The sequence below is a fragment of the Talpa occidentalis genome, unplaced genomic scaffold, assembly GCF_014898055.3.
Source record: "Talpa occidentalis isolate TD23 unplaced genomic scaffold, MPIMG_talOcc4v2.1 talOcc4.11, whole genome shotgun sequence".
NCBI lineage: Eukaryota > Metazoa > Chordata > Mammalia > Eulipotyphla > Talpidae > Talpa > Talpa occidentalis.
Genome location: NW_023601104.1, coordinates 74,019,685 through 74,037,476, shown reverse-complemented (window position 1 = coordinate 74,037,476; position 17,792 = coordinate 74,019,685). Strand labels below are relative to the sequence as shown.

Sequence of the window (17,792 nt, the reverse complement as noted above, 5' to 3'; positions counted from 1 at the left end):
GTTGTGCTCCAACATCGGTTGTGGGGGTGGGGGGTGCCAGCTCCTACCTCCGCTCACAGGCTGCCCTGGGCTTCCTCCATGGGGCCATGCCGGCGCAGAGCACTGTCCTTGGACTTGTGCGTATGGTGCTGTATCCACAGGGTTTTCAGGAAAGCTTCAGCCTCTTCATATCAAAACAAAAAATGTTGGAATCTCCATCAAATGGTCAAGTCTTAGGGACACTCTTAAAAATGTATGCAACAGCAAAGGGCATTATAAAGACAGATTTATATCAGTTTGTGGTCAGTTATGGGTGTTAACAGGAAGGGCTTAGCCACTATGAACGATAAAGTAATAAAATGAAGTGAATGTTAGGGTGGTTGAACTGTGGGTAATGCTTAACCCATATTTTGTTGGCTTGCTTGTTTTTCCTTGTGTAGTTGTGCTTGACTCCCCAAATGCTAAGACAAATGCCTTACATTGTCTGCCTTCCATGAGGTTCTTGATGCCCTTGAGAACAGATGTACCCTCTGCTGGGTGAAGGTGAAAGTGTAATTTGAAGCTAAATGAGAATGGAGCTGAATTCTCTAATTATATCCCCTCTCAGGTTTACAAGTATTCACACAGTCACTCATGCTGCGGGAAGCCCAAAGCTCTAGCCCCACTCGTGAACTACCCGGGAGCCTTCCCAGCCTCTCAGAGCTGGATTAAGCAGACCTGAGCCCACGGAATGGCAGAGAGGAGGCGGCAGGTTCTGGGAGAGGCCCCCAGTGGCCAGAGCAGGCCGCGTGTCTGGTGCTGAGCCCTGAGCCTGGGCCCCTGTCGTGTTTGCTTGAGTCTGCCTCTCCAGCTGGCTGGGTGTCTCGGAGCCGGGGGCAGTTTAGCTAATGAACACCTCCTCTTTTATTTTTAGGGACACAAGGAAGCCGCCCTCTCACTCATCGAGGATCAGCTGAGCCCTGGGGCTGATCCTTGCCCACACTGCTGAGAATGGCACGGAGGCCCAGCCAGGCAGCAGGACAAAGGGGAACCAGGGACACTCGGAGACCGTGATCCTGATGTACTTCCTGAGCCCCGCACTTAAGGGTGTGATAAGTGAGTATGCCTTGGGCACCCTGGGGATCGCTGACCCTTCCTGCGAGTTCCAGCTCGGAGCCTGCTTCCCATCCCAGAGCCTGTCACAGGGTGACAATGAGAATGGGAAGGGAGTGTCCGGCAGTGCCAGGCCATGTCACCTGTGCGAGCCACCTGACAGCCACATTGTCTCTAAAAACCTGGCCATACCTCGATCCACTCGAGTGATGTGAGACCCCCAGGTGATGGCGATGTCCCAAATTCTCTCTAGCTGACAGCCAGTGGATGCTTTAGGCTTTGGGCTTTACGTCTGTGCGATGGGTACAGTACCTCATCTGGATTCCAGCCTCAGTCCAGACAGCTCAGGTGGCCTTGGGCAGAGCATCCAGAGCACTGAGTGGTGAGGGATTTGAGGTGACCGTCATAAAGGTGACTACCAGGTGGGCAGGAGAAGCAAGTCTTTTGCTGCTTTTTACCACATTTCAGCGGTGCCTCCTCAGTGTAGACGAGAGAGCCGTGACTGTGGAGTCCCCCATCCTCACATGGTCTTTTTTTCTAGCCTTAGCCTCTGATTTTTCCTTGATGATACTTTGAAAAATGACAATTGGCTGCTTTCCCAAGCCCCAGAGGCCCGTCTGGTCTGGAGGCTGCTCTGTCTGCACAGGACAAACAGTCCAGTGGTAGAATCAGGGACCTGCAGGCCTAGAGCTCCTCTAGAAGGCGGGACAGGGAAAGCTGGTGTTTCTGAGGTCCTGACCAGACAAGCTTTCAAGAATTGCTGGGTTGGTCCACGGTGAAACCAGGGAACCAGGTATTCTCAGCTTTAGGGAGATCTTGATTCTATGGCTAATTGAAAGCTTAAAACTCAGGGTTAGAATCTATTTTTCTTCCAGCCTGGGCAAAATCAGTTGGAGGATCTTTCAGGACGTATGTTCTTGAGTTGATTTGTATCTGGGGTGATGTAAGCAAGCCTGGAGTGTGGGAGTGGGGTGGGAGTGGAGAGATCGCTCCACCACTGAGGGAAGGTGGTGATTCAAACAAGAGAACTCCTCCCCACATAACGCAGCCTTCCCCAGAGTAATCTGCATCACCAGCCTTGAAACTTGTGCCCTCTGTCCAGTGACCCCACTTCTAGAATTATTCATTAAGAAATCTTCCATTAGGAAACAGTCCCAAAGAAGAAAGGGACTGAATTACTTTATTACAGGCATAAAAAAGATGTTTCTTTTGGTATTATTGGAATAGTGGAAATGAGAAACAGTTTTTCTCCTTCTGTTGAACATCTGGGTTAAGTAAATTATAGTTTTCTACCTGGTGGAATATTAGGCAGCCATTATAATAATAGGTGATATCACAAGTTAGAAAAATGATTGTTATAATTAGTAAAACTGTCAGTTTGCAGAGTAAGTACGTTATAATAATTTGTAAAATAAATACATGAGAAAATATTGCAAGGGGAATGGTAATGGCATTATGAATGCCTTATCTTCATAGGGTGCAGGGATTTTTTTTAATTAAATTTAATCTGAATGAATACACAACACACCATTGATAGTGACTTTCTCTAAGATGTAGCATATTTGATGGAAGACTTTTGTGTTCTAAGTCATTTTAGGGGTATTGTTTAAATTTCACTTGTGAGCACATGTTGCTTTTATTATCAGAAAAAACCCATGAAAATATTTTTAAGTGTTAGAATTAAAAATTTTTAAAGGTTCTATTTTTCCAAGAAAGGAGGAGAAAGGCTGAGCAGTTAGTTAACTGTTTATACCTGTCCTCATCAGTGTTTAAGCAACATTCTCAACAGTGCCTGCACCTGTTTAGGCTCATGCATTCATTCATTCCACAAGTATTAATGGGTCTTATTGTCAGGCACTGTTCCAGGCACTATTTAACCCACAGTGAACAAGACAGAGGTCCTCCCTGATGGAGGTTTCATTTTAATTGGGAGAGGCAGGCAATGAACAAGGAACAAAACATCAGAAAGTGAAGGTGCTATGAAGATAATAAAATGGGATGCCGTGTGTGAGGGAAAGGCTATTTTGGATTGGATCTCGGGGAAGTTCTCTGAGGGATGAGCTGAGACCTGATGATAATAGAGAAGCAGCTAGATGAGATCTGGAAATAGCCTTCCAGGCAATGCCCAGGAGGCCGAGCCCACAGAACCTACCTGCACAGTGTCCTTTGCTGCTGGAGCCCCAGTGAACCTACGTGCAGGGCTGACTCTTTCCCAAGCCCACTTGCCCCACTGCACCTGCTAGCTGGGATTTTCTTAGCCTCTGAGGCCTCCCTCTGAAATCCTCCCCACCTGCCACCTTGTGTGGGATGGTTGCTCCTAATACTGGATACTTCTCCAGGCATTGAGCCTCTCTGGGCCGCTTGCTCGCTGGGCACTACTCTTGGCTGGCATTTCCATAGCAGGGATTCAGAGTCCCAGCAGCACTGGCTGGCTGGCAGTCAGGGAGGTTCTGGGTAATGAGTGTTCTGGTGAGAGGTCTTTGAATGGCACATGCCTTGAGACCCAGTGCAGTGGCTGTTGAATGGCTGACCACAGAGGACCTTCATGTGGATCCTGCCAGAATGTGGTCTCAGAACAGAAGGTGGTCTCCCGGAAGAGGCTGAGAGACTTCAGTAGCTCTGACACCTGGCTCTGAGCCTCACTGAGGATCCATCAAGAAGCTCACGTGCTTCTCACTTCCAGTTATCTCTTCATATAGCACTCCAGCCTTCCAGAAGCAGAAACCCAGAAAATGGCAGTGCCACAGAGGGTGTTCAAGGGGTAACAACTCAGTGTGCTAATTGGGAGTGAAGTCTCTAGAGCCAGACTTGCTGGGTTGGAACCCCCGCTCTGTCTTTCAGAGCTATAAGTACTAATCTCATTATTTCACTTCTCTCTGCCTCCATTTCCTCATCTGTAAAATAGGCTTGAGGATGATCATAGTTAACATATAGACAGTGCTGCTGACAACAGTGCCTGCTTATTACTATTGTGACTTGGGAAGTGGAGGGAGCACCCCATCAACTGATCCCAGGGCGTTTTCCTGGGGCCTGCCCACCGCAAGAGACTGTGGAAGAGGCAACCAGTGACCACAGGGGTTTCCCTCACTTGCTTCCCTTCTGGCCCTGAAGCAAGCCCAACTTTTCTTCCCCCACTAACTTGATAACCACAGGGGAAGCTCTGGGCCATGTCAGCCTTGCACGTTTACTCAGATGTAAGAGCAGCTGCCTACTCTTCGTTGCTTCCACTCACCTCCAGCACAGAGCCTGTCAGGGGACAGAACGCAGCATCTCTCAACCTGCCCCTCCATGGTCTTGCCCTTGGGACCTCCTAGAAGGGCTTTGCATCTCCCAAGCATAGAATGTAGTGATTTTTGGGCCTGGGACTGGGGAATGAATTTGGGAAGTAAGTGTAGTGAAAGAGGAAGCCGTGCTCAGCTTAACTGCATGGTCAGGAACTCCTAATTTTCAAATAAGGTGCTCCTCTAGACAAAAATTCCCAGAGTTAGTGTGTGATGATGCCTTAGTTTCCTGGGAGGAGATCACAGCTTTTGGCAAAACCAAAAAATGATCACTCTGGTTTTGCCTCTTGTCTGTCTTAAACCTTTAATGGTGTTCCCTTTACCCCTCTTCTCTGCTCTGGTCACCCTATGGACTAGCCTGGTAGGTGAACTACTCCCAGAGGGTGGGCTCTGAAAGCCAGCCCCTCCCCTCCCAATCACCTGTCCCTTTGGAAGGGCAGTGCCCTCCCCTGGCAAGTCAACTTGAGTTCTGGCCCTTTGCGGAAACTCCATGTACCTAGGGCTTTCATCAACATTGTGTGAGGGCTCTTGTACTGGAGTATTGTTCCCCGAAATCCTGCTTGTGAAACCACTCGCTGCTCTCCAAACTTCTGCTTCCAGTCTTGCCCACGCCCTCCTAGATTTACTCCACCCTGGATTTCTTTCCTGGGCGGTCCAGTCTTTTGTCATGGTCCTCAGGATGGTTATGTCCTGTCCCCAGGACAAAGAGCCCACGTCCAACGAACTGTGAGCTGCTGGGTCTTCTGATGCAGGCTTTCCTGTGGCGCTGACCCCAGGGCTGAGCGAGGAGGTACTGGAAGGGTCTGGGGCAAAAGGGTCCGGGGAGGGCTCCAGGGCAAAGACCTAGGGAATGGGGACTGTCCTGCTCAGTCGAGGGTGGGGAAGCCTGGCCCAGCTCAAAGGTTAAGAGGGGTTCCTGTGGGTTTGGGGAGTGGAGTTCTGAAAATCCACCCAAGTCTAATCTCAGCATCTTCCCACACCAGTGTGAGCTGCTTAGCTAAGAACACCGTTCTTTCTCTTGTCTTTTCCCGGTCCTGGGCCCCAGCACCTGTGAGGCTGTGTCAGGAAGCTGGATTTTTTATTCCACCCTTCTATTCAAGCCTGGCCCTCAGAGCACTGGGCTGAGACACCCCCTTCATCAAGCTCCCCTTAGCTGTATGGAAGCTGGAGTTCACCTTGTAGTTCCTCAGCAGAATTTTTGTTCTCCTCTGGGCTGTAGGTGAGATTATTGTTATTTCAGGGTTTCTTGGCTGCGGGTTGGTGCTGGGGTGGAGAACTGACCTGTTTGGCAAGGAAGACTCCCCGAGCTTCCCAGGATGGGAGGATGACCCTGCCTCAGGTTGGAGGTGGCACTCAATACCGGAGGAGCCTGGCTCTGTGCCAGAGATAATAGCCCGGCGGTTCTTGCACATTCGTTGTATATTTACATGTTACATTTTAGTGTTTATCTGCTAGCTCATCCGTTCACAAAATAACCCTCTGACATAGTTATTGTTTATTATTTTCACTTTATCTATAAGGAAACTGAGGCACAGAGAGGTCAGGTAACATGCCCTCAGGTGGGGGTGATGAGCTAGGATGCAAACCTGGCTGCTAGGAGTTAGTGCCTCCATCTAAACCGGGGGTCATGGTTTGTTGTTTGGGATGGCTCAGGAAGGAAAACTGCATTAATTTTACATGACTTCAGGCTTCTCGGGTTCATTTGTTTGGCAAATTATTTAGGATTTATTTAGTACTGTCTATTTTCAAGGTACAAAGATAATGAATGAATGAATATCCGTTCAACAAATATTTTTAAGATAAAATTTTATTTTTATAAAAATTATACATACTTGGGCCTCCCCGGTGGCGCAGCGGTTGAGCGCTGGGTTGCAAAGCTGCCCGCGGCCTCTGCGGCGCCGCCGGTTTGATACCCGGCTGCTCCCCGGCCACCAGAGGAGGGTCCCGCATGGCGCGCAGACCTCTCCTGCCGCCCGCTGCTCCCCTCAGCAGTGTACTTCAGTCCTTCTGCCTGCTCTGCTCCCCGCTCTGGCTCTCACCCTCCCGCGCTTCTGACTGTACCCAGTGCATGTATAAACAAAAACAAACAAATAAATAAAAAAAAACCAAAAACATGCCTCTATTAAAAAAAAAAAAGTTTAAAAAAAAATTATACATACTTGCTAGAAAAAAAATCTAGACCGCACAGAAAAGCATAAAGAAGGAAATAAAAGTCACAGATGATGTCTCCATCCAGAGAGGACTGTGGCTACATTTTTTTTGTATATTTACTTTATGCATGTCTTTGCAAAAACCAAATCATTAATATTCAGTTTTGAATATTAATTTTTTTATCTTAACACTGTTCTAAACAAGCATTCATCTAGTGGTGAGTAAGGCTGGCCTTTGATTGACAAAGCAGTGTGTTGTCGTCACAGAAGTGACCTGGGTGCCAAGGTGGCATCTATGAGCTGGAGGTGTGTAAGAAAGTCTTCACAGAGGAGGAACTGGATCTTGGAGCATCATTAGTTCAAGGCCCCTGCTGTAGGCCTCAGGTCTATAGTTTGCCCAGGTAGCAAAACTCTGAGGACAGGCTCTGAGGCAGAGGTGGCTCACCAAGGGTGCCACCAGCCATCCCTAGGCTAGGGGTTTGAGTCTCACTCTGTAGGTGTTAAAAATCCACTAATGAGCATTAAGTAGGATTTCACTAAAAAGTAATTTGGGATTGTTTGCTTTTTCTACCATTTTTTTTTAATTTTTAAAAAAGATTTTTTATTTATGCATACAGGCCAGAGGTGTGGGGGGTGAGAGGAGTCACCAGAAACAGAGGGGAACAGAACAGGCAGATTGACCCAAATACACTGCTGAGGGGAGCATTAGAGGTCTGCTGGACCATGTGGGTAGCTCCCTGGCCGGGGATTGAACTCGTGCTGCAGTGGCCATGGCCAGCTTCTTAGGTTGTGTCTTAACCCCTGTGCCACCAGGGAGGCCCCTACCATTCTTTTGTAGCCTATGAATGTGGGAATTCACTCATCAATTGGAAAGGAACAAGGCAAGACAGGATGACTGGAGTCATCCTAGAGAGATGGTGAAATCTGAAGCTAGAGCAGCAGCAGTGAGAAAGAGGATGAGAAGGAGGAAATGGACTTTCAATATATTTAAGAGTAGAAAGGACAGAAGTTAATGGCATGTTGGTTTTGCCCTGTGACTTGACTTGGCTAGTAAGATGGTAGTGGGTCCCTTACCCAGTCTTGGAAAGTTCCTGCACAACTGGGCTGGCATGCTTCTGTGCCTCCGCCCTTGCCAAGAAAAGAATGTGTCCCAGTTAGTCCACTGGGCCTGGGAGCAGAATGAGAGGCCAGTGGCACAGAGCTAAGCGGAGGACGGAGACCCCACATGACATAGTCTCATGATCAAGCACAGCCCCTACAGACACATGAGTTGTAATAACAAATGGGAGTTGATTTCAGCTTTCTGAGTTTGGGATGATTTGTTATATAGCAATCACTAATTAATTAAGAAAATGTCTTTGTTCTGGTAATGAGTGCCTATGGGGTGCCAGGCCCCGTTCTAGGCTCTGGGAATGCAGTGTTGAACCAGACAAGGTCCTCACTCTGGGGAGCTCATGTCAGGGTAGGGATGCGGCAGAGAGAGCTTGAATGACACTGGGGCCTCTGACTTCTCTCTGTTTGCATATTGTTACCACAAATCAGCATGGGGGGCATAGGAGAAAAACAAATATTAGGGGAAAGAATGAGTTTGATTTAGGAAAAGAGTTTGAGGAGCCATTAGGTCATTTAAGTGGAGATTTTCAGAAAGGAGTGGAATACATAGGTGTAGAACACAGGAAAAAGGTCTGGCTGGGGACTGAAAGTTACCAACATAATAAAACAGAAAATCATTTGTACCCAGGAGAGACAGAGTAAGTGCTGTGAATATTCAGAAGAGATAGCGAGGACGTATGGTGGGAGGATGAGAAAGATTTTGTTCTGAACCTGTAAGCTGGGTTTGAACTTGTGGAGGTGGTGGGGAAGAAGCTCAAGAAACAGAACAGAGAGGAGCTACAAAGGCAAGGAGATCTGGACTGTGAGAATAAGGCTGAAAAAATGAGTGAGATCACAGCATGAACTTGAATGCCAGGCCAAGGATGCTGTAGTGTTTCATAAGGAATTGGGGAGCCATTGACTGTTTTTGAGTAGGGGGAGTAATATTAAGCTCACATGCCTAGGAGATGGGATATGTTTTATTTTGTAAATTGAACTTTTTTTAATTTTCTTATATCATTTGTCATTTTTGTACAATATTTAATTACTCCCCTCAGGTGCAATCCCTATAAATCCTCCACCACCATATCACCCATGAGCCATCACCTTAGTTCCTTGTGCTCTTCCTGCCCCTGTTTTGACCCTTTTCCCTCCCCCTCCCCTGCTGTAGGCCTCAGATCTATAATTTGCCTGCAAGTTTTGTCTTTTTTTTCAGACCCTTTGTTCAGTTTCCTTATATTCCTCCTATAAGTGAAACTATCGATAGTTTTCTTTTTTCTTTCTGACTTGTTTCACTGAGCATAATCCCTTCCAGCTCATCCATGTTGCTACAAATGCATGAATTTATCTTTTGTGACTCCTCTACAGTGGAATAAGTAGAAATCTTGAATTAGAAGTAGAAATCAGGAGATATGGATTCTAGTGTCAATTCTTCCACTCACCTGCCCTAGGATATGAGGCACATGACTTCCCCTCTCTGAACCCTACCTGTCTTATAAAAATGGGAGTAAAAATGACCTGTCCCTTACATTGTGAGGACCAATGAAAAAGTGTGAATGGAATGGAGAGTGCTTGGAAGACCACAGTGCAATGCACAAAGGTGTGTATTATTGTGCCTAGGCCTGCTTTAGCTGGAAGATGAGTCTGGGTTTCCTAGGCAGGTGAACAGACTGAAGATGCCATCTTGTTAACCTCTGTGCCCTCTGCCACCGTGGAGAGGGGATTGACAGAGATATCAAGCCTGCAGAATTGGTTTCATGTTCCCATGCCCTACCTTTGCAGTCTTTTTTTTTTTTAATTTTCTTAAAAAGATTTATTTATTCATGCATACAAGAACCGGTACAGGCCAGATGTGTGAGAGGGTGAGAGGATTCACCAGAGACAGAGTGGGGAACAGAACAGGCAGACTGACTGAAATACACTGCTGAGGGGAGCAGTGGGCGCGACAGGAGAGGTCTGCCGAGCCCATGTGGGATTCTCACCGGCTGGTACTGGCCGCCAGGATGGAAGGAACCAATGCTGCAGAGCACTAGGCTCAACTGCCTGCGCCACCAGGAGAGGCCCCCACCTTTGCATTCTTTATGCAACCCCTGGACTCTCCCAGCCTACCTTCCGAATAGACAGGGGAGCTGGGTGCCATGGCTGCAGAATGGAGGGCTGGAAAAAAGTCATGCCTTCAAGGAGCACTCAGGCCAGTTGGATCGAGAGGGAATGCGTCTCTCAATAGTGATTAGGGTGGCCCTGGAGACAGGATCAGAGGAGTGGCTCAGACCATCCCGGGGTGGAGGGCAAGGAGAAAGTGTAGAGCCTACATACCAGGTCAGTATTCTGTGCCTTGGAGACTGGTGGGCTTTAGAAGAGAGAAGAGGAAAAGAATATGAAGCAGCGGGAGGACTCTGCCCTCTGTCAGCCACTGGTTTCCTCTCAATATTGAAACTAAACACCAAATCCCCACTTAATGGATCTGTTAAAGACAAATGTGACCACAAGGAGTTACCACTTCATACCCATTAGGGTGACCATCATCAAAATAACACAAAATAGCAAGTGCTGGCAAGGATGCCCTTGGTGTGTTGCTGATGGGAAAGTAAAATGGGATAAGTTTTTTTTTTTTTTAAGATTTATTTATTTATTTGTTTATTTATTTATACAAGCACTGGGTACAGTCAGAAGCGCGGGAGGGTGAGAGAATTCACCAGAGCCAGAGCGGGGAGCAGAGCAGGCAGAAGGACCGAAGTACACTGCTGAGGGGAGCAGCGGGCGGCAGGAGAGGTCTGCGCGCCATGTGGGACCCTCCTCTGGTGGCCGGGGAGCAACCGGGGATCGAACCGGCGCTGCAGAGGCTGCAGGCAGCTTCGCAACCCAGCGCTCAACAGCTGCGCCACCGGGGACGCCCAAAATGGGATAAGTTTTGAAGTAAAAAACACTGTCGAGAACAAGGCTGTTCCACAAGAAATAAAAATAGAATTACCATACGATCCAGTAATTCCACTTTTGAGAATATGCCTCAAAGATTTGAAAGCAGGGACTTGAATACATATTTGTACACCTGTGTTCATAGCAACATTATTCACAATAGTTAAAAAGTGGAAGCGACCCATGAATGGATAAATGGATAAACAAAATGCTATATACCTAGGGAGATAGATTGCAATGGAATATTATTCAGCTTTAAAGAGTGAAGGAAGTTCTGACACATGCTACACTGTGGATGAACCTTCAGGACATTTGCAAAGTGAAGTAAGGCAGTCACAAAAGGACAAATGTTTGGTTCCACTTAAACAAGTTACCTGGAGTAGTCAGAGACACAGAGACAGAAAGTAGAAGGGGTTGGTTGCCACTGGCTGGTGAGGGGACGAGGAGGGAGCATTTAATGCGTCTGGTGTCTTGGTGTGGGCAGATGAGACAGTTCTAGCTGGATGATTGTGATGGTTGCACAACAATATGAATGTATTAAATACTACTGAACAGCATTTTTAAATGGTTGAAGTGGTGAATTTTATGATACGTTGCTTAGAAAGACCTCAGAAATACGAGTGATGGGGAGCTGCTGGAGAAGGATGGGTCTGGTGAGAACTCAGCTAGGGGTCTAGCTAGTGGGGGTGACTGGCTGGTGGATGGGAACAGCCAACTCTTTCATTAACTGCAGACAATCCAGAAAAGTTATTGCAGGGAGTGTAGGAAACCCCTCCTTCCAGCGAGCATTTGGGCAGAGCTGCTCAGAGAAAGCCAACGGGGCTTTTTTCTTTCTTTCACTTCTCATGTCACCTCCCTCAGGTAAGGCATAAGGAATAAAGTAGCTAGCATGGAATAAGGAGGACATTATGGTGGGCAACAAAGAGAAAGGGAGAGGTAGATTTGAGCCATCATCCTTCAGTCTGGGCACATCAGAGACTTGGGCTGAGCATTGGGAAGCAGCTGGGGGCCTCCCCCCACCAGCCCTCACCTGTTTCTCTGTGTCCCCACAGCCAGCCCCTGCCAGCACCATGGCTTCCGCCGAGCCCCTGACTGCGCTGTCCCGCTGGTACCTGTACGCCATCCACGGCTACTTCTGCGAGGTGATGTTCACCGCGGCCTGGGAGTTCGTGGTGAACTTTAACTGGAAGTTCCCGGGGGTGACAAGTGTGTGGGCGCTGTTCATCTACGGCACCTCCATCCTCATCGTGGAGCGCATGTACCTGCGCCTGCGGGGCCGCTGCCCGCTGCTGGTGCGCTGCCTCATCTACACGCTCTGGACCTACCTGTGGGAGTTCACCACCGGCTTCATCCTGCGCCAGTTCAACGCCTGCCCCTGGGACTACTCCCAGTTCGACTTCGACTTCATGGGGCTCATCACCCTGGAGTATGCTGTGCCCTGGTTCTGCGGGGCACTCATCATGGAGCAATTCATCATCCGCAACACCCTTCGCCTCCGCTTTGACAAGGACGCTGAGCCAGAGGAGCCAGGTGGCCCGCTGGCCCTGGCTAACGGCCATGTCAAGACTGACTGACAGGGGACTGGGGGGTGCTGGTGGGTGGGGCCCAGGGTTCTCTCATGGACCCTGCGGACAAAGGTTCCAAGCTGGTGGAATTCCCCCTTCTGTACAGCACAAAACCTGCCCCAGCCAGGCCTCAGCCCAGCAGGGCACACACAGCCCCCTCTTCCTCCACAATGGGTGCGTATGGGGGTGTGGTCAGGTTTGGGGGCATGGGGTGTGAGGCAGCAGAGGGACTTGGGGAAGGGTCCATGGATCTCTGCCCAGCTCAGAGGCTGGTGGCGCCAGGCCAGCGGCTAAGCAGCAACTGGACTACTGGGTGACTTTGGAAGCAGCAGGCTCTGTCCTGGCCAAGAGACTCTGAGAATGGGGCAGAAGGTGGGAGGCAAGTCCTTGAGGAGGTTTTGAGCTGCTGCTGCGGCCGCCTCCTTCCCTCTTACCTGGTTTATTTGGGCTTTGGCTGGCTCCATTAGGCAATATTCAGGTGCTTGCTTGCAACCAATACCTCCCCAGGGGCCTGCTGAGCAGCAGCCTAAGGAGAGACTGGGCATTGGGGGAAGCTGCTTGGCTGCAGTGTGGTCTGCAAGGGCTGGATGCCTTCCCTTGGCTCCTCTCCCCTCCCCCAGGGCCCCTCGCTGCTCCCTTGGCCTTCTGGGGGCCCCCCTGGTGCTGGATTCCCACCAACCTTGGGCTTTTGGAGGTTTTCAATTTCTATGTGTTCAGTGGTGTTCCCCTTTTCTCTTTTATTTTCAAGGCCTTTACCACTAGCAGCCATGTCAATCACCCCACTGGCCCTCATCCCCAACTCCCTAGCCAGCATAGCAGTTGCCAGAGATAGAACCCCGAGACAGCCCCGCCTCCCCCTGCAGCTTTCCTGCCACTGTGCTGGCCTGATGCCTGGGAAGGTCTGCTGTTACACCTCCCACCCCACCTAGTGGGCTGTGGCAGTGCCCCTGGTGCTCCTCTCCCCACAGTGGTCCTGCGGAAAATGAATGATACCCCCCAGCACAGTCAGGCTGAGGCAGACCCACAAATTCACAATGGAAACCTAGAGACAAGTCATTCCTGAGGGGTGTGGGTGGGGATGAAGGCACCTGCCTAGTTTATTTTCAAGCCAATCAGGGGCAATCTGGCTTTTTCGGGGATGGAGGAGCAATATCTAGTGTTGGGGAACCATGGAGAATGAGTGAGGAGAAAAAGACGAGGGCTGTCAGCTTTGGAGCATCCTTAGTGGGAAGAGGTCAGTTCTGGTTCTGCCATCACCCCAGCCTCGCAGCAAAACCTCCTCAGGGTTGCCCCTCCCCCATCCTTCCCAGCAAGACTGACTCTTTGAACTTGCACCTTCAACAGTATTAACCCTGCCATGCTCATGGGCACTGTCATCTTGGTTGCTCCCTTTCCCCTGTGATAGGTCCTTCGCTGGCAGTAGACAGGTGAAATCCTCACTCCAGCCCGCTCCTGACTCTGCCCCTCACTCCCTAAAAGGAGGAGTCCATCGGAATGCCGCCCATCCCCTTCCTGACCACGCTAGGACTCTTAGGTAGCAATTAGCCATTCCCTTTTCATAGATCATTCAAAGGTGATGATACCACTTGGGGAGAGAACCTCCTCTTTCTTGCTGTGCTGCTCCATCTAGACCGTGCAGACAGCACCAGGCAGGGCGCAGACTAAAGTGGGTGGGCTGGGGGGTGGGCAGGAATGGTGTCCTGGCAGGGTTGTTTCCTGCAGTTGACCTTTTCCAGGACAGGATGAAGGGCGTTCCCACCTGTGTCCTGAGCAGGCTTCTCCAAATCCAGGGACAAATGACATTCAGCAGAGGCCAGGCCAACCATTGATTTCATTGTGGCCCTAATTCTAGGGGTTTGGGGCTTCCAAATATTCAAGCTTCCAGAGTGGGTAGATAGCTTTCCATCTACCGGTGGAAGAGTCCAGTGGGAGAATATTGTCTGGCTTCCCTCTTCTCTCTAGGTAATTGTTCCTTGTTTCCTCCAGTCCATGTTCTCTCAGCCTCCTGGACAACAGTACTTCTCCAGGCTCCCCAAACGGGCCCTAGCTCGCACCACCCACTTTTGCTGTTCCCTCCCGTGATTGAATCGGGTGGTCAGCTTGTTGCAGTCTCCAGCAGGAGACCCCCATAATTCTCAGTCAGAGCCTGCCCTGCCAGTGTTGGCCTGATGCCTGGGAGGTTGCCCCATGGGTGTGCCTTGGCATTCTATTTTCTCTGGACCAATAAACTCCCACGTCTAGGCGGTCCCAGAGTAAACTTGCGTACCTGGCAAAGTACAGAATATTTGGGTTTCTGCTTTATCCAGGTACCTCAGGGCTCCTACTGCCCCTCATAGGCACAGAGCCCCAGCAAGGAGAGGCGATGACCCACTGTAGGCTCAGCTTTCTAGGGGTGGCCCAAACTTCAACCCTGCTTTTGGGGGTATCTTTAGGGCTCCTAACTCTTAGTGTCTAGGCACTCAAAGTTTGGAGGAAACCCAGCCCTGCCAAGCCAGGGGAGTGCTGCAGGGAGAGTCTGCATCCTATTTATGATCCTCTGGTCACGGGTGGGCCTTTCTCCACTGGATATGGTCTCATTTCTGAGTTATAGATCGCCATGTGCTGCCCTGCATGGTTGAACTGCTTCTGACGTCTGCTAGTCATCCCTTGTGCCCTGTCCCCTCTGATGCCAGTGAGTCATAATGGCCTATGCTTATTTACAGCAATAATACCTAGGGAGTACCCCTAAAGTCCTTTTGTCTCGGTCCCTCACTCTGCATGGGTGTCCTGGGGAGGCAGCACTGAGCGAGTTAGTTCCTAAGAACCTGTATTTATGAAGCTCTGGGCTCTGCAGACATCAGAGCAGGGGATGCAGAAAGGAGAGCAACCTGGCTCTGACTACAGCAGGGAGGGTACCCTTCACCCCCAGGCTACCCCAGACCTGGAGGAGCTGCAGGTCCCAGCTCTGTAAAAGGGCCTTTCAAGTGGGAGGGACTGTCTCCCAATGCGGCAGCTTTTCAGAAGGACCCGCGACTGGTTTGTGCGCCCATTGCCTGCTTTGTCTCTGTTTGATCTCTTTGTCTCTTCCTTTTCACATCTGTGCACATAAAATATATTGGTGTTTGTGTTCTGGGACTACTGGCTCTGACCCATCTTTGTTTCTCCTACTTTGGAGCTCCTTTCTCAGGGGCTGCTGGAGGCCAGGGTCCTCACACCCATCCTGAACCAAGAGGGCTGCTGGGTGGGGTGAGGGTGGGGGAGGGCATCATGTCTGCACGGCAGGTGGCACCTCCCAGTCAGCCCTTTTACTGCCTCTGTTCTGACTCTCTGGAACCTGCATTCTCTACCGACCATCCCCCACCAGTTGCATAATCTGGTCCCAGCCTTTGATCCTGGGCAGCAAGGTCCAAAGCTCCCATCTGGGGAGGCCTGGGCTGCATCCAGGCTGGCTACAGGTTAACAGCATCTGACACTAAGATGGGCACCTTTCAAACATGCTAGCAATGACCTGGGGTATCTCATGGAGTAAGAGGGTCTGAGGGAGGAGGTGGTGGGTACCCCAAAGAGCTGGAAAGATAGAGGCCCTTTCTTATTATTATGTAGAAAGTCATGCTTTGAAGAGAAGTCTATTTGGAAGGAGGAGTCTCATTGCTGTATAGCTCTATCTGGTGTCCCCTGTCCTCCCATTACCCCCACCATTCTCTAGCCCACTTTCTTCCAAGAAGAAAACGGAGGGATCCTAAGTTGCTCTATCAGCTCAACAAAACCCAAATAACCTACCCTTCTGCGAGAGCCAGGCTATAGAACACCTGCTGTGTTCTGGATGGAGTAGACAGTGCACCCTCTAAATCATTGGGATGGCCTCTGCATCCATCATTCACTTGAAAGTATGTATTTGACATAAAGCAATTCTCCTTATAAAAATGAGCTAGCATAAAGCCCCAATAATCACTTAATGATACATATTAGTATATACAAGTCTATGGACTATTCCCTAACAGTAGGTTTTTCTAAAAAGCAAAAGGCAAGTGTAATGAAATAGAGTTTTTTTTTTTTCATAGTTTGAAACAGTGTTTTGAGTTTCAGGGCAGGCCTTTTTTTTTTTTTTTTAAAGATTTATTTATTTATGCATATAAGAACTGGGGTACAGGCCAGAGATACAGGGGGGTGAGAGGATTCACCAGAGACAGAGTAGGGAACAGAAGAGGCAGATAGACTTAAGTACACTGCTGAGGGGAGCAGCGGGCAAGTCAGGAGAGGTCTGCTTCAGGGCAGGCCTTTCTATCTGCAGTTTACAATGGAAATAAGCAAGATAGAATAAATGGGATTCAGACATTTTGACACTGAGGCTGCATTTCCTTCTCTTGTCTCCTGCTCTTCTGCACCCAAGATGTGCTGTGAGCATTAGTAAAGCTATTGGTAATTGTCACGCTAGGGTTTCAACTTGCCACTATTAATATCCAGTTATCAGAGTCAATATAAACACATCTTTATCAATGGAGATTATACTCATGGACCTGGCCTCTTTTTTCTTTTCCATTTCAGACCAAAATGAGCTCCAAATAGTCAAAAGATCATGTCCAGATTCTTATTTCAATGTGTACATCATCATAACTCTTCCATTGTTTATTTAATTAATGTAATTTACCTGAGGTTATAGACTGCACTATGCAGGGTCTTACGAACATTTACTTTTGCTCATCAGGTGGTTCAACCACACAGGAGAAATCACCTGTAGCACCTTCCTGGGCTGGACATTCAGCATTGAGCATCCAGCCTGAAAAGCGGTCAACTGAAAATTGGAGCTCTTGCTTTGGTTATATATATATATAGATATATATATATATATCTATATATATAGATATAGATATAGATATATAGATATATATAGATATATATATATCCTCAGTGTTTTTGAAACATCTTTATTTAATATAAAACAAATATATGATGGCATGATGTTTTTATTTTATTTATTTATTTATCCAAATAGCTATTTTATCCACTTATGTTCCCCTTTGGAGAGTATGAGAGTACAATTTCTTTACATCTTCACCAACTCTTCGCATCGTTACACATTTTTATTTTTGCCAATCAGTGTGAAGTGGTAGCTTTTTGCTATTTTGACTCCCTCCACCATCCCATGTGTCCCCTTGTCCCTTTCCCTCCCCACCCCCTCTTAACCCCAGAGCCCTCAAGATGTTTATTGATGTCCACTGTTTTTTTTTTTAAGTATTTTAAGTTATTGAATTGTTTGCTACGTAAATGTCAGTATTTGTTTTTATCCTTCTGACTTAGCTTGCTGCACATACTTCTCTCAAATTCAAACGGGATTTATATAAGGAGCTTCAAAGAAACAGTAAGAGGGAGGATCCATAATAAGAAGACTAGGGGACCCGAGGCCCCTCTTAACTAGCTTCTCCTGTACTGCACTCAATGGGTGCCTTTCTTTCTTGATACTTTCCTTCCTCACCAACTCTGTTCCACCTTCCTCCAATCCAAAGGGTCCACCTGATGTACTGAAGTACTCCAGGGGAGTAAGAGCCAAGTAAGAGCTTGGTGGCATCTTCTGAAATCTGTCCAGTTTTTGTAAAAACCTTAATTAATGACAGTGAGTGAGTGATCATAGCTTGCCTCGACTCCTCCCATGCCTATCTCTGAAGGGGACACTGTCCACACTGCCCCCAGGTGGACCCACGGCATATAGATGGACTGCCTATGTTTGGAGGGCAGGGAAC

At 48.6% G+C, this 17,792-nt stretch overlaps 1 protein-coding gene across 2 annotated transcripts; it reads left to right on the top strand.

Annotated features, from left to right (window-relative positions):
* The first annotated feature begins 1,034 nt into the window (after positions 1-1,034).
* Positions 1,035-16,853, top strand: TMEM229B (transmembrane protein 229B). 2 transcript variants are annotated; one of them, XM_037503538.2, is made up of 4 exons: positions 1,037-1,074; positions 5,053-5,142; positions 5,398-5,571; positions 11,563-16,853. In XM_037503538.2, exon 4 carries the CDS (start codon positions 11,581-11,583, stop codon positions 12,082-12,084), a length of 504 nt encoding a protein of 167 aa, XP_037359435.1. In that variant the 5' UTR covers positions 1,037-1,074; positions 5,053-5,142; positions 5,398-5,571; positions 11,563-11,580; the 3' UTR covers positions 12,085-16,853. The 2 variants fall into 2 exon arrangements, with proteins under 2 accessions (XP_037359434.1, XP_037359435.1); XM_037503537.2 differs by lacking the exons at positions 5,053-5,142; positions 5,398-5,571 and having other exon boundaries at positions 1,035-1,074.
* Positions 16,854-17,792: the final 939 nt, after the last annotated feature.